The sequence below is a fragment of the Anas platyrhynchos genome, chromosome 3, assembly GCF_047663525.1.
Source record: "Anas platyrhynchos isolate ZD024472 breed Pekin duck chromosome 3, IASCAAS_PekinDuck_T2T, whole genome shotgun sequence".
Lineage (NCBI taxonomy): Eukaryota > Metazoa > Chordata > Aves > Anseriformes > Anatidae > Anas > Anas platyrhynchos.
Genome location: NC_092589.1, coordinates 30,193,872 through 30,209,969, shown reverse-complemented (window position 1 = coordinate 30,209,969; position 16,098 = coordinate 30,193,872). Strand labels below are relative to the sequence as shown.

Sequence of the window (16,098 nt, the reverse complement as noted above, 5' to 3'; positions counted from 1 at the left end):
TCATGTACATATTTAAATTAGAGTTGGAGCACAAAAACAGGTTAATATATACAGTGTTGGTGTACTTTGCTGGCTAAAAGTTTGTTTTCAAGGAGAGCTTCTCGCATAGCTCAAATTCTACATGTTTTTGAAAACTTTCCTTTATATATGAGAGCAATCGTAGACCATACATGTATGTTGTACAGATACTGAACTTAGAATGAAGCAGGAAAAAATAGTTTATACCCTCCGCAGCGATGACGTACATGTTTATAAAGCATTTCCTTTCACAGTATACATACAGAGTATCAGGAAGGTAGTAATTAGCCCAAGATACCAGACAACCAGGTGATCACAATCAAGATTTTCCATCTTTGGGAAGAAACCATGCCAGTTTGAAGCATCAGAAGAGGAAAAATGTTATTTTGTCTTTGCATTCTTACCCTGCTTCTGCAATGACTCCTTCCATTTTCCTGCAACATGACATTTTTAGGAAGAACACTGAGAAGATGGCTTTTTCTGACTTGATCGGGTCTCTGATAAGGTCAGAGGTCTGATAGGTCTCTGATGGTTCATTGTAGTAATTCCCTTGCTATCTTTTAGACATTGTTTTGGTAGACACATGCAGTGTATCAGCTACTTTGGATTAGGTTGTAATAACATTGTGTTGAATAAACTGTTCTTTTGTATGGCACTCCTAATATTGTAGTTCTAGTAATACAGAATATCTTTTTATATATCTAATGCCTTTAATCAGGTGTTACCTGTTCTAAAATTGTGTTAACATACATGATTTTATTCCATTTTTATTACAAAATGAAATGAAATAATAGAGCCAATTATGATCAACTTATTGATTATAGTTTAGGAAGTAGTTAATGTAATTCACAGTTTCCACTCTGTAATAATAAGAGTGTTTCCACTGTTACCCATAAGATGAAATTATGCCTAATGAGAATAGGACAAATGCTAAGCTGGAAAATTATTTGAAGAGTTACCTACTCAAAAAGTTTATAGGGATAGTCAAATCTCCATCACCTGAGAGCTTGTTCCACTTTGTATAACATATGTTTACCTAAATATAATTCATCCTACTATGGAATAGATAAGTGGACAAATAACATTTTTATGTTCCAATTACTTTTGCAATTCTGTTTTATGTTGCTTGATTAGTGTTATGCAATCTTAATAATTTAACGATTGTGTTTAGCTTGCTATTGTGAATGGTTTCTTAGCTGTTTTTCCTTTCTCATTTTCAGACACAGACATCAGCGAGTCTGGTATTTCCATCAGAAGCGCTGGTTCAGCAACTTCTGTGACCAGCCAAGGAGAGCGAAAAAGGAGGACGCTTCCACAGCTTCCCAAAGAGGAGAAAGTGAGTGAAGGCTCCAGAACAAAAGCTACATCTCATCAGAGATCAGAAATAGGTGAAAAGCAAGATACTGAACTTCAGGAGAAAGAAACTCCAGCTCGTGCCTCAGATGCTGACAGCAGAAGTATAGCTAAGTCAGGCAGAACAGTGAATGGTCTTTCACCAAAAGCTACAGGAGAAAAAGTTTTTTCTTTCCCTAGCTCCAGTAAAGAGAGAGCTGAAACTGGCAGAGAAACTTCTGTAGTGAAACAAGCTTTAGCAAAAATTCAACAAGAACGAAAGGAGCAAGGACACTGGACACCCTCAAAACTATCTTCTACAAAACCTGCTACAAATCAAGTTGAGAAGGGTAGGGAGGAGATTGCTGTGTCACACAAAACTTCAGATAATCAAGACAAAGCTTCTGGACATGTTACTGATAAAACAGAAGTGAAGTTGGCACAGAATGAGGGAAAGAGAAGAAAAAATGAGGAAACTATTAAAGGACAAAGTCCTAAAACGTCAGGAGGAGAAAAAAAGGAATCTTCAAAACCATTAGTGAGGCAAGGCAGCTTTACTATAGATAAGCCTAGCACAAATGTACCGATAGAACTTATTCCTCATATTAATAAGCAAAGTGGATCTGTTGCCCCCTCAGCATCTGCAAACAGGACACGTGACAGAAGTGATTCAATGGACACTGATTCCAGTCTAGATACAACGCTCATTTTAAAGGACACAGAAGCTGTAATGGCTTTCCTTGAAGCTAAACTCCGTGAAGAAAATAAAACTGATGAAGGTCCTGAGACTCCAAGCTATAACAGAGATAATTCCATATCACCAGAATCAGATGTAGATACAGCCAGCACAATCAGTCTCGTTACTGGTGACTCTGAAAGAAAATCCACACAGAAACGGAAGAGCTTTACAACCTTATATAAAGATAGATGTTCCTCTGGTTCCCCTTCAAAGGATGTTTTAAAATCTTCTGCAACAAGTGCCAGAGAAAAGATGGAAAAGAAAACTAAAAGTCGTTCTTCAGATGGTGGGTCTAGAGCTGATGCTCGCAAAACTGTGCAATCTAGTGGAAGAATGAGACAACCGTCAGTGGATTTGACAGATGATGACCAAACATCTAGTGTACCTCATTCCGCCATTTCTGATATCTTATCATCTGACCAGGAAACCTACTCTGGCAAATCACATGGAAGAGTTCCTTTTGCCTCAGCAGATGAACTTTTACATTCCAAAATGGAAGGAAAGTCAGCTAAATCGAAAAGCACTCCTGTTGCACTTGGGCAATCTAGTAAATCTACTACTCTTCCAAGACCTCGTCCTACAAGGACTTCTCTCTTGCGCAGAGCACGGCTTGGTGAAGCCTCAGATAGTGAGCTTGCTGATGCTGATAAAGCTTCAGTGGCTTCCGAAGTGTCCACTACAAGTTCTACATCAAAACCTCCTTCAGGGAGGAGAAGTATTTCCAGAATAGACTTACTTGCTCAACCTCGCAGAACTCGACTTGGCTCTTTATCAGCACGTAGTGATTCTGAAGCAACAATAACTAGAAGCACTGCCTCATCTCGTACCCCAGAAGCTATTATCAGAAGTGGTACCAGGTTGACATCAGCTGGAGATAGTAGTAAAGTTTCTGCTAGAACTCGAGCCAATAGCATTTCTCGACTTTCAGATTCAAAATCCAAATCTTTGGCTTCAGCTCATAATTCTCCCTCAGGTATGTCAGATTATTTAACTAACTTCTACAATACTGTATATTTTGATTTTTATTTTTTTTTTATATTTATATACTTTTATAAGGAATGTTGTTATGAAACAATTTGTTGAGCTTTAGTTGACTCTTTTTTTCTTTCAAGTAAGAGTCTTCCTTGCTGACGCTTGCGGATATTTCTCACTTAAAATCACAAAGACAAGAAATTTCAATCCTTTACCTTCTTGGATGGATATATATGTTTGTTTATTTTTTGTAGCTATAGATCAGTAAGAAGGAATTCCAGTGAGGCATTCAAGTGTGGCAGCACTGATTTGATTAGTGTTGGTATAAAAACAGGGTGGAATCTCTCTGCGCTAGTCATGGTAGTAAGTGTTCAGAAGGTCAGCGATGCTTTTTACTGCATAGAAAATATAATGTTTATTTGTTCAGCATATTTACAAGCCCAACATGTAGTGTTTCCCAAGGAAATACTCTGAGCATTTTTAGGATAATCCTACCTGTAATTTAAGATTAGCTTCCAAAACCACAACCATGAGGTTTGTTTAATAATGATGATAACAAAAAAGTTTAAAATTAAAAAATGAAACACAAATACTACCTAAATAAACACCATAAAGTAATTAATAATAAAATGTTTGCCTTTCCTTGGAGTAGTTTTTGTTCTCTGTTCAAAGTCGTGACAATTTATGATTTCATCATTATTTCCAAGTCATGTTGACCTTCTTTAGTGTAGTTGCATATTTACAGTAATATTGTCTTATCTATGGATGAAAAAAAAATCCACATAATTGATGAATTATAACCTGCTATTTTGTTAGAAGCTAACATAACGCTTTAAATATGAACAGTGTGAAAGGCTAGCTTTTTACCAACAGGAATATTAAGTCAACTTAAGTAAAAATGTGGTGATTCTATATAAGTCATGTCTCATATTAAATGGATATCTATAATTGGTGATCTTTTGCTCTTTGAATCGTCAAAGATTGTCCGTATTTAGAGGCAGTCCACAATCTAAGAAAAATAAAATAAAATTACAATAGCTTCCTTACTTGCAGTGCTGAGTGTTGCCACTGAGATTGTATATTTTACTTTGCTGCTTCCACTTCAGAGTTGATTTAAAGGTCTGCAATAGATACGTTTCCTGCAGCCCTTTTGTTGCTTGTATATTGTAAATGTACCTTTTTAAGATTCTTAGCAGTGTTTTCTCCCAGATAGGTATCCTTTTGTTGTGTTATTTATTAGCTTAATAGAAATTTCTGAAGAGATACAAATGAGGTGTTCACTGAACTATATAGTTGAATCTGTTGCAATATGATGACAGTTGTCTACAACGATACAAAAAAATAAATGAAAAAAAAAAAAAAGCTAAGCGTCAGATAAACAATCTTTCCCTCTAAGATACTATTGGAAAAATAACATGTTTTCACTTTTAGTCTGTTTTAAATTGATTTGTGCAGCCTGAAAGCTGGCAACATTAGGCCAGGGAAGAGTGTCATTTAAGACTGCTCATATCTTTAAGAATTAACACGAGTTCATATCCTGATATTGCTGATTTCTGAAAAGGCAAACCCCAGATGTTACTTGCTACTTTGCTTTTTGTTGTTGTTGTTGTTTTTGTTTTTTTCACAAAACTGTATGGATTTTGAGGTTTATGTACTACTGCATGTTTCCTAAACGAGTTCTCAGATTGAGATGGTTTGCTTCTTCTGTTAGTGGATTGCTCTTAGCTTTCTCTTTCCTTGAGTGTTCATTTCACTGCATTACACTGTTTACTGTGGCTTGTATAAAATATTCTGCTTTCCAAAAAAAAAAAAAAAAAAAATCTTCTCATGAGCTATCCCAACACAGTAAGATAGACATTATAAAAATACAAATAAAAAAATACTGGTTTGAAAATTTGTAGTAGGAATAGCTCCTGTTATTAAATGAATTGATCAGTTTGATCAGTTTACTCCCCAAATCAGGGAGTAGCATGTAGACCTTTTAAATACTTCAGATACATATGAATTGCTATAGAAATGTAAAATTTTCTTATATAAGCCACTACTGTGTGTCTCCATTTTTCCATTAGCATCTTAAAAACGATGCTAATAACTACCCAAAAGCTCAAGTTATTAGTTATGCTTTATAATAACACTATATAATAATACTTTATCCCTATTTAAAATGTCTTATAATAGGATGTACTATTCTCTTGCATTATATAAAAATGTACTACAGCGGAAGCTTTTGGATCCAAAGCATCTAGTTCCTCAACTTAATTTTGTTTCTAGAAATGTCAACAATTCACTTAAATTGCCACACTCCTGAAAATGACTAATGAAGTGCCTGAGAAAAGTACTTCAGAATATTTGAATTTGTTTTCCTTTGCGCAGATTTAATCAAGACATAATTATGATGTGTTTTCTTGTCTCCCTGGACCTAGCTAGACTGTAAAATGGATGGTCATTACCAGTAAATTAGTTTCTTTTTCTTTTGCCAGAGGATCGGTTGTGATTGAGGTGTTAAGGTTGTTCCATGGGCCTTCTCATCAGCGCATTTAGCATTACAACATTTTAGATCACTAAGCATTGGCAGCAGAATCACACTTCTTAACTCCAATCTACCAAAGAGGAAATTATTTCTGCATTTCACAAATCTTTTTCAATGTTCAGACATACATGCCTGTAGAAGGAGGGCAGAAAAATGACCTACATTGATTGGATATTTTTATTGCCTTGTACTTCATGTGGATGAATTGAAACATAATAGCATTAAAATTGTCAGAGCTGTGAGCAAGTCCATAATTTCAAGAATCTATTTGAAGCTTTGGTAGGCTAAAGTATTGCTGCTCTCTTTTAAATGAAAGGGCAAGCAGATAAGTGGAATGTCTTGGATGGGAATTATCAGCATTAAAGTGATTATCAGGGTGTTTCCATGGCAGGAGGCTTGATAACTGGCAACACTGCAAAAAAGCTGTGAAGCAGAATTAGTGATTCTATAGTACATGCAATGAAAGATTTAATCAAAGCACTAAATTGACAAAAAATAGTGATCAATAAAACTGAGAACACTGAAGAACTTTTTCCACAATTGTGGAGGAAAATTGCAGATGATGTTACGATAGTATAAAAAAATAAATAAAAGTTTTACAAAAAAAAACGTTGGGATAAAGAACAACGAATACAGGCCCAGTGTTAAGAGTACCAAGCTGCAACCATAAAATTCTGCATTATGTCAAAGCAACGAGACCTTGTTCAGCAACTAGTCGTATATAGCAGCTCTGCTGGCTTGCTGACCTAGTTGTCATTGCAAATTATCAGCAGATAGGTTAATCAAAGATGTTGAGGTATCCCTGAAGTAAAACAAAGGTTTCAAGCATGGAAAGAAAACAACCCTTATTAGCTGACCTTCAGCCTTATTGCAAGTATTGAGCACTGAATCTCAGGATCTTTAACACAGATGATCCCTGAGAATGCATCAGTGAGAGTAGAGTATTTTGTAAGGGTTATGCTTAACAATTCTGTCCCTAAATCTTAAAAGTAAGATTATGGTGTCCAAGTCGCTAAATTTGCCAGCTTAAAGTATTATCAATACATTGTGCTTTTCACGCAGTAGTCACCAATTTTTTGCCTACTGGTAGGTCTACAATAATTTTTTTGCCTACTGGTAGGTCTACAATAAGTTTTCCTCCATGTTAATAAGAAACCTTTTGATCATACAGAAATAAGCGTTTTAAGGTATTAACATATAAATAAAAATTATGGCACTACGTAGACAATTGTTATTGATGTTGTTTCAGTTGGATAGTATCTCTGATATGTTTAAGCTTTTGCAAAATTCTTTATTTGTGAGTGTGTAATTTAAGACTCTTTTCCTAAAAAGTGTGGGGTCAATACTGTGTGAAAAAGGAATTAATACCAATCTCATCAATAGATTTTATTTAAGCAAATGATTCTAATTTGAATGTTTTAATACAAATTAACATGATAAAACACTATTTTGTACACAGAGAAACCCAAGCTTCTCCCAGACCCAGATCCTGATGTTGAAACTTACAGTGGTAGAGTACTAGAAATCAAATCTGTTTCTGATATTTCTGATAATTTCACTTCTCATTCAATCTTTAGTTTTTCAATGTATGACTACATATGCTCATTGTACAGTGCTGAGTTGCTGGACTACCTCACTTGAGAGATTTTAAGATAAAATTTGCATTTATTTTCATACATTTAATTCGAACCAGAATAAAGCATTTAAAGAAAAATTAATAATGAAATTTGGGCCCAACTCATAAAACTCTTTGGCCTTCAGTCACACGTTGCTTGCATGCTACTGGTGGGGAAATGTGCTTTTTCTGCTTATGTTCTATTTCCCTTATAAAAACAAGCTTAAAACCCCCTAAAACAAATACAATAAGTAACTGGAGAGGCATTTTTCTTTTCTTCAGAAAGTTAGAATATTAAAAAAAAAAAAAAAAAAAAAAGTAGAACTGGATACAATTTGAAGACCGCATTTAAACCTGAAAAAATTCTGCAAGCATATTTGTGTTTTCCGATGGATTATTTACATGAGGGAAGGGATGTAAGCTTATACACCAATGTCATATTTTGCACACTATAGACTTTCAAAGCATTGCACAAATCTTTTATCAATTAAAAATTACTTTCAGTATTTGTTACCTAAATTCATTGATTCTTCATCTGTAATCTTTTGATGGTTCGGGAGTAGTCATTATTACTTCTTACATTTTTCTTTCATATACTAGAGACTTCTAAATTACCAGAATGAGATCGCACACTTTTAAAAATGTCTACAGTAATTACAGAGCCTCATAAATGTCAGTGAGTTTAGGGGATTAAATCCCCTGCAAGAATTTAGCAGGTTGCAGTGATGAGCACTCATTTAATGTTCAGTGATCTCTCTTCCTGCTTGGATTGCTCAAGGACAGTATATCTGATACACATTTTCTAGACTTGACTAATTTATAGGGGGAAGAGAGCTAATTTCAGTACTCTCATACTTCAGTCTGTCTTCAGCAACATGGCTGTATATGCTTTGTGCTTCATGTGAGAAAATACACTTTTTGCTCTAAGGCTGCTGTTTTTCTAGATGTGAAGCTGTTTTTTTGTGGCACAGTATCATTGGTTTTCTTTCTAGGCTAAATTACGTCTTCTGTGATTTTTATGCTTTCCTTACGTAAGCATGCATTCTAGGCTTGGTGCCAGCTCAGTCCTTCCTTCATGTCTTTTCAGTTTTTGTGTATCACTTAAACTGTAAATGAAACTTGGGGAAAAAATCTGCAGAAAAAGTGCAACCTGACTATATACTTAAATGTTAATGAATTGGGCCCTTTTTTTGATACAGTTTGCTTCAGCTCTTATACAGTTACTGGCTTTTACATCTTATTTCACTCATCATTATACAAAGAGCATCCGTTTTATGTTTTATTAATCAATATTATTTAACCTTTCTTTTTAAGATGTAGTAAATAAACCTTTTGTGAGGTATCTGGGGATTGATAATGAATAGTCGTGTATTTTTGTGATATTACTGAAATATTTTTTTTTCTTATAAAAGACGCAATAATAATTCTTTTTTAATAATTAAACTAATTTAGTAAGTGCAAGATGGAGGCGCTTTCCTACAGATTATGCTTCCACCTCAGAAGATGAATTTGGATCAAACCGTAATTCCCCTAAACATACCCGTCTACGTACCTCTCCAGCCCTGAAAACCACACGACTGCAGAGCACTGGGACAGCAACTCAAAGTAGCAATACATTCAAGCACAGAATAAAAGAACAGGAAGATTACATTCGTGACTGGACTGCTCATCGAGAAGAAATAGCAAGGTTGGTTTTCAAGGAGCACCACTAAAATTACAAAGATTTGTATCCAACCAGATGTATGGGTACATATATGGGAGAATGTGTGACCTGATGGATTTTCTGTATCGCTCTTAGTTTTCATTCACTGCCTTAATGGGTAAATCTGAATTCTGACAAGAGACTGACAGAACACCCATGTTACCTACACATATAATGGAAGATGATGGTCATTTCTGAATTATGATAGCTAGATCCCAGAATACAAAGTTCTGATTGCATTACTGGGATTTCCAGAGGTACTTTGTGTGGAACTCTTGGTTGCTAATGGTGTATTTCTTGAGGCTGAAGTATATCAGATTTTATGCTGCCTTTACAATGACAGTGAGGTAAAATTTCATTTTGGTACCTGTGCCTCTCAGAGAGAGGAGGGGATTTGGGCAATGTGAGAGACCATGTTCTTGCTTTAATGTTTAGTCTGGACATTATTTCATGTTAGATATTTTCTGGCTTAAATCATATACACTCATCAAAAAGTAATTTCTTCTGAGACCCTGAGATTAGTGTAGCAATTTCTTCATTATTGCTAATAGCACTGTGCTTCACGTTAACCACGTAAAAGGCAATCATTTCTACATTCTGGTAACCTATTATTCCTGTGTTGTGCAATAACCAGGCAATGAAAACTTCAAATAGCTTGCACAACATAAATAAAACTACATAAGTATTTAAATGTTATTTAAAACTTAAATGCCAGTGTTCAAGTTTTGAACCTTTTCACAGAACTTAATTAGGGAGCCTAAACAAGAAATGTGTTTTCTTTTTAAAATTTATCTTAGTGTGGTCTTACAGCTGGTGAATCACTGTGCTTTGCTTAGTGTAATTTAGTTTTGCCTCTTCTTGGTAATATTTTTCAACGTATACTTTTTCTAGTGTACTGTGTGCAAAGAGAAAATACTTAAGGCAGACTTGATAAGTCATGAGTATCACTGTGAAATTTAGTTTATTAATCAATTTAATTCAAGAATATGAAAACGATGTGATTAAAATCAGAAATATGTAAAGCTTAGAGACTTCAAATGTACTGTTTCCTTATTGTAGCTTAGTTGATACTGTACCCTTAACACAGATTGAAGACAGGTATTTAACATCATAAATATATATGCTCTATGTATTTGTGCACATGTGCACACTTATACACATACATTGTGTGCACAACTATAAAAATATTCAATTCCTACCAAATTCTGTGAGTCTTAGTTGAATAGCTGATCAAATTGGGGAGCGTTAAAATTAAGTATTACATAAAATAAATGTGTAGTTGAAAGTAGAGGTTGTGTGGCAAAAATTTAATTTCTTCTATGTTACCATCATGCTGTATTTAAATTGGTCTTCAAAGATTTATGTTTTGCACTTTTCACAGACTCTAAAATTTACAGATGTTAATAAAACTGAGAATTTGAAAGAGATATTTAAAAATAATGGAATAGCCAAATCTGGTCTAAAACGTTTTGGCTTGGGTTGAATATACAATAATATGAGCTTCACATATATTTTGTTTCATGGTTTCAAAGTATCATTGCAAAATTAATTGACTCAGTTTATGACATAGTAGACTAAGCATAGAAATGTTTTCAGTAATCCATGAGTAAAGAATTACGACAGGTTTCTTGGAAGCATTCCTATTTTATTGTAATTTTTGGAACACCACAGCTGTTTTTTCAATACAGGTAAATAAGAGTTAGAGTTCAAGGTTGTTGAAAAAGATCATGCTCTCCCTATCCCAAGCCAAGTGTTCCCACATTTTTCCTTGTGTTAGATGAAGCAACTGTGTAGTTATGGGGAAGAGTCTGTTCACAAAGCAAATCTGGAAGCATTTCCTTGGGTGGGTGGAGGGGCTTGGGAATTTGAGTTTTGTTTTGGTTTTGTCTCCCTGAATCCATTTGCCTTCTATAATTGCTAGGACTGATGCAACGGAAGCAGTAGAAATCTGCAACACAACCTACCATTACAACAGAGTAAATAGTGTGTACATAAATCAGGGAAATAGTCTTTATACAAAACATACTCCTTATATTTAAGCCATACTTTTTCTTTCTATAAGTTAATGCAGAATGATTTGATAATTGAGCAAGCCCAACTCTGAGTTGTTTTGTTTTTCATAATGCTTTTGATTTAGCACTCTGTATTGTTTCTGTACAGAAAATTACAGAGCACTGGCTATAGCTTACTATCGCAATGAAACTGATTCCAGATTTTGTTCACATGGCTGGTGTTTGACTGTGGTGATTGTGTAACAAATTGCTTGTCATACATTTTAGAATTGTTTAGAATATGGTATCTTTAGAATTCATTTGAATTCAGTTGGATGTGGACATCTGACATTTTTCTGTAATTTTGATTGCTTGGTAAGAATTCAGCGGAAGTGTCTGTTGCATGTCGAAGCATTGGTGATTTCTGTAAAGAGTTGTCCTGGTTGATTTATACTACTTTTGGTTTTAGTGTTTAATGACATTTGTCTTCTGGGGGATTTACTGATAGTAGCAATTTCCTCCTTATTTTCTCCACAATAATTCATTATGTGCCAAATTTTGTCCCAGAGATTCAAAAGTGATTATTAGCTACATCTACCTGTTTACGAAAAAAGTGATGTGGTTGTGTGAAGCGATGGAAGCAGGTGTTCTAGTAGCTCTTCTACTTGGAACAGTAGCTCAAACCTTGGAGTTATAATGGTGTACATATATAAGCACCTGAAACAAATTAAAATTGGATCAAAAATTGTAATAATTAGGTTAAATTAATGTAGAAATAATTACCACATCTTAATTTATAAAACTGATCAATTGACTTGATTTGTACTTTAGTGTCCCAGTCTTTCATAGCCTGAATTCAGAAATACAGGTCATAGGTAATTGTTACATATTCTTATACATATATACATATATACATATAATATACATATTTTATGTCATAGGTAATTGTTACATATTCTCTGCCAGCCTTATTCCAATTATATATACATTTATGACACGATCTTGCACTTTGTCATGAATTGCTGATCATTAGCCACAAAATCCAGTGTTGCCATTTGGCTGGGAATATCTCTAATAATTTCTGCTTTTCTGGTTTTAAGACTGAGTGAGTAGAACTATCTCAAAATTGATGGTGTCCATTTGTTCAGACTTGAAGCCAATTTCAAAAAAAAATAAAAATTAAAAGGCAGCAAAACTCACCCTTAAGCACTGGCCAGCGTCACGTGCATCCCTGTTGCATGCAGCTCCTTCCACTTAAATGGCGGCTGCTGTTATTTCACAGCATCCTTGGTGGTGCAGAGTCAGCACTGCTGACTTCTGTGCCTTCGCTCCTCTCAGACAGAGGTATGAGCGGGGATCACTTGGGCTGCTCTGAATTCTAGGTCTTCTGAACTGTCTGCTTGAAGCTGGAGATTCAGGGTGCCATAGTTATTGGGAGGCTCTTAGCTTCTGCTTTGGGTTGCTTTTTGTTTTTTCTATCGGTCTTTTGGGGTGTTCTGGGGAGGAGAGGCACAAGCAGAGCTAGGTAAGCTCCTTTGCTTTGCTTCCATGCTGCTTAGCAGAATACAGAGCAGGGCTATTTTGTGATGTGGTGGATTAGAAGAAAGGAAAAGGCTTTTGTACAGCAACTGCAGAGGAAGGCTGCAGCAGCACTTTGGAGAACTTCAAACAGTAATTAGTTACAGGAATCTTCAGCTGAGAAACTGAATATATTTGTATTGCTCTATCATATCCTGGCAAGCTTGTCTTGATTTGACAATTTAGGATATTGGTCTGGAATTTCAGGCATGTAAGCAGCTTGATGTGAGCAAGTTGCAAGGCTGCTGGGTAATCAGGTCCTGAAGAAAGTTCTTTGTAAATAGGTTAACTGAGATATAAATTAAAGGTATTCTGTGCATTTCAGATTTACTGCATTCACATGAGTCATCTTTGCAGTAGTTTCACAACATTTCTCTTGAATCATATATTGGACATAACTCTGTGTGTGTTACACACTTCTTTGCCTGGGAATCCTAGGAAAAAAAACAAGGATGCTCTGTCTCTTGAGATTGCCTTCTGTCATCTTCCTCTATAAATACATATTATTAAAAGCTTCAGTTAAGAATTTGCTTTTGTGATTCCATGAATAGACTTTCTATTCAGAGAGGCATGCACATTTTTGTAGCACAGTTACCATCTAAAGCTGGAACTTAAAAGCTGAAATGCTGCAGGTTGGACTCTACTGCTCCAGTAGTGTTTCTAGGGAAGAAAGTAACGCTGTCTTTATTACTAGGATCAGTCAAGATCTGGCTCTCATCGCACGGGAAATCAACGATGTAGCAGGAGAGATAGATTCAGTGACTTCATCAGGCACTGCCCCCAGTACCACAGTAAGCACTGCTGCCACCACCCCTGGCTCTGCCATAGACACTAGAGAAGAGGTAGGAGATCTTCATGGAGAAATGCATAAGGTTCTTTCTTTTCTTTATTTCTTTTGCTTTTAGCATTTTGCATAGCCTTTTTAGTTATTTCCACCCAACCTGTGCGCATGATCTGTTCTCTTTTGATTTAAAGTTCTTTTGCGTTCTGATAAATTACCCAGAAATGATTCTGTTAACACGGATTGTAAAAAATATCACCCAAATGCATCCTATCTGTCTGTCTCTTTTTTTCCACAAAGCATAGGACCTAGATTGTTATTTGTTTCTTGCTTAACCATAGCCTTAGATATTGAATATTATCTAAGTGCATTTAAAGATACTAGAGATACTAGTGTGTATGCAGGGATCTCTATATATATGTATATGTTTAATACTTTGTATATTAATTAAAAACAAAAAAGCCCCTCTTTTCACAGGTGACGTTAAAGTTTCTTCTTCTGAACATTTAAATGCTTAGGCACCATCAGCTAACAATAACTTCATATTTTCTCTCCTAATAACATTGTCAAAAACTGCCTTGAAATAAGTTTGCCCTGTGATTGATTCTATTAGTTCTAATTTTCTTTGACTATCTCTGGTGTGCTTTTGTTTGAATACATGTATATTGACTAACTTGTTCTAGTAACCATCACAGTTCTAATGCCAGTAAACATGTTAATTTGAACTGAAATCATCACTTTCTACCATATTACAGTTCATCCTAATACGTTATAAATGTTTACTGCATTTTTTTTCTTCATAGTACTCCTTTCAAAATGTGTTTTTTCATTTTTGTGTATGTTAAGTTTGGCTAATACATCAGTTGACTTTTACTAGTAAAATACTGTCATTTTCTGTGGAAAAAAAGATATAAACAGTGATGAGAAACCTATGAATTGTGTACTTAGAAAAATTATAATTACACCCACATAGATTTTATTTTTAATTCTTATGGACTCATGGCTAAACTTCAGCAAGGAAAGCGCTCATTTTCTCAAATCCAGCTAGACTGCTCAGACTATTATGCTACTGTTTATTTTGTTCTTTAAAAAATGCTGTACAATGTGTACATACTACTGCAGGTGGCAGTATGTCCTCTAAGTAGGTATAGGTGCTTCTGCAATACTACAATTGATTGGGAAAAAATAATATCTAAATTTGCTTGTACTGTACTTAATTTCACACATATATTGCATTAGTTAAGGGCCAAACCAGTTTATAGGTAACTGTCATGTTACCTGTCTGTAAGCAAAATTTCTGTGGGCTGGTCGTGTAGTTACCACGTATATCTGCTGTTTGGAAAAACGGCATTAATTTTTACAAAGTATCATTACATTGGCAATCCCTCAGTTTATACTACAAAAGACAACAGAATGATTTTTATTTGATAGACTTCTTGTAATCTGTTTCAAAAGGAAAAAAAGATTAGTCTCACTTCACCATTAGTTGGTTTCATAAACTGTATTTTTCCTTTATTCTCCAGTTGGTTGACCGAGTATTTGATGAAAGTCTCAATTTTAGAAAAATCCCTCCACTAGTGCATGCCAAACCACCAGAGGGGAATGGTCGGCCTAATGATGCTAGACCTCAGCTACCAGATATCACGGATCCCCCAACGATTACCAGAAGGAGGACTTGGAGCAGAGATGAAGTGAGTACACAACAAGTTTCTCTGTAGTAATAGGTCTATTTTAATTTTTCACAATTGTCTCTCTGCTTAGTATTCTACACTATCCTTTCATTCCTACCTGTATCAGGTAGCATTAATCCCAGAAAACATTCTTTGTGTGTTATTTAATTTGCAAAATGTTCTAAAATGATTGTGTAGGATACTAATTAGAACACAAGTGTGTTTTTTTAAAGGTAAAAAGGTAAATGAAAATATATGGAATTGTTTGTTTAATCTTACTTAAAACTTATTGCAGGTTATGGGGGACAGTCTGCTGTTATCCTCAGTCTTCCAGTTTTCTCGCAAGATAAGACAATCCATAGACAAAACAGCTGGCAAAATCAGGTAGTTTTTTGTTTTTTAATTGTTGTTATTGAAAATGTTCTGCTCTCATTGACATTACTAGTAGGAGACATGTATTATTCAGATACAGCAAAAGTGCTTGGTAGCAACTAATACTTTAAAAAAGCAATGTTATGTTGTGTTTTTTTTTTTTTTGTTGTTGTTGGTTTTTTTTCTGTAGTGTTCAATAAGATTTGGAATTAATATTTTTTCCATTATTGCTTGTGTGTGTTACACATTATATGAAGTTAAATATCAGTAAAATTTGCATAGACAGAGTAATATTTATCATACTTCCAGCCTAAGTGCTGTTGCAAAGCATGAAAATGCTGTGCAAAATCTACATTACCTCTATGCAAATCTAATAGAACTCTCTTTCTTAAAAGATAAGCTTAAAGTGTGCTAAACTGTGTGCTTGCCAAGCTGATGTAAGGATCAACCATTTTAGGAAGAAAAACAATTGGAGAGAGGAGAGCAGTTTCAGTAAACCCTTCTGCAAAAGAATTTGCTCTGGAGACAATAACTAAAATAACAGATGATGACATCTGTTATTTTTAATTGAAAACTCCTGCTTAGATAGTTAGATTCCTGCCAAAAATGTCATAGTAGCTAGCAGAAAGTACAGACATGTCAAAAATGATAACTTGTTTCTCTAGCAACAGCTGCTTTTAACTTGAATGAGTGAGCGTACAACCATTTGGTGACCACTTTATTTGACAAGAGGAAATACAAATTCTAAATAAAAAGTTCAGGGTTGTATAATTCACATGTCCTTCTTCATGTCTTTGT

The 16,098-nt window shown here is 34.9% G+C and overlaps 1 protein-coding gene across 17 annotated transcripts in view; it reads left to right on the top strand.

The window, feature by feature from the left end:
- Positions 1-16,098, top strand: part of CEP170 (centrosomal protein 170) — a 101,710-nt gene that overhangs the window by 73,917 nt on the left and 11,695 nt on the right. For 5 of the 17 annotated variants that reach the window (XM_072035620.1, XM_072035618.1, XM_072035626.1 and 2 more), the window contains 6 exons: positions 1,239-3,062; positions 7,051-7,101; positions 8,659-8,893; positions 13,172-13,349; positions 14,782-14,949; positions 15,224-15,312. In XM_072035620.1, the coding sequence (XP_071891721.1) occupies positions 1,239-3,062; positions 7,051-7,101; positions 8,659-8,893; positions 13,172-13,349; positions 14,782-14,949; positions 15,224-15,312 (2,545 nt within the window). The remainder of the gene's footprint in view (positions 1-1,238; positions 3,063-7,050; positions 7,102-8,658; positions 8,894-13,171; positions 13,350-14,781; positions 14,950-15,223; positions 15,313-16,098) is intronic. The other 12 variants (XM_072035629.1, XM_038177266.2, XM_072035622.1 and 9 more) reach the window with 6 other exon arrangements.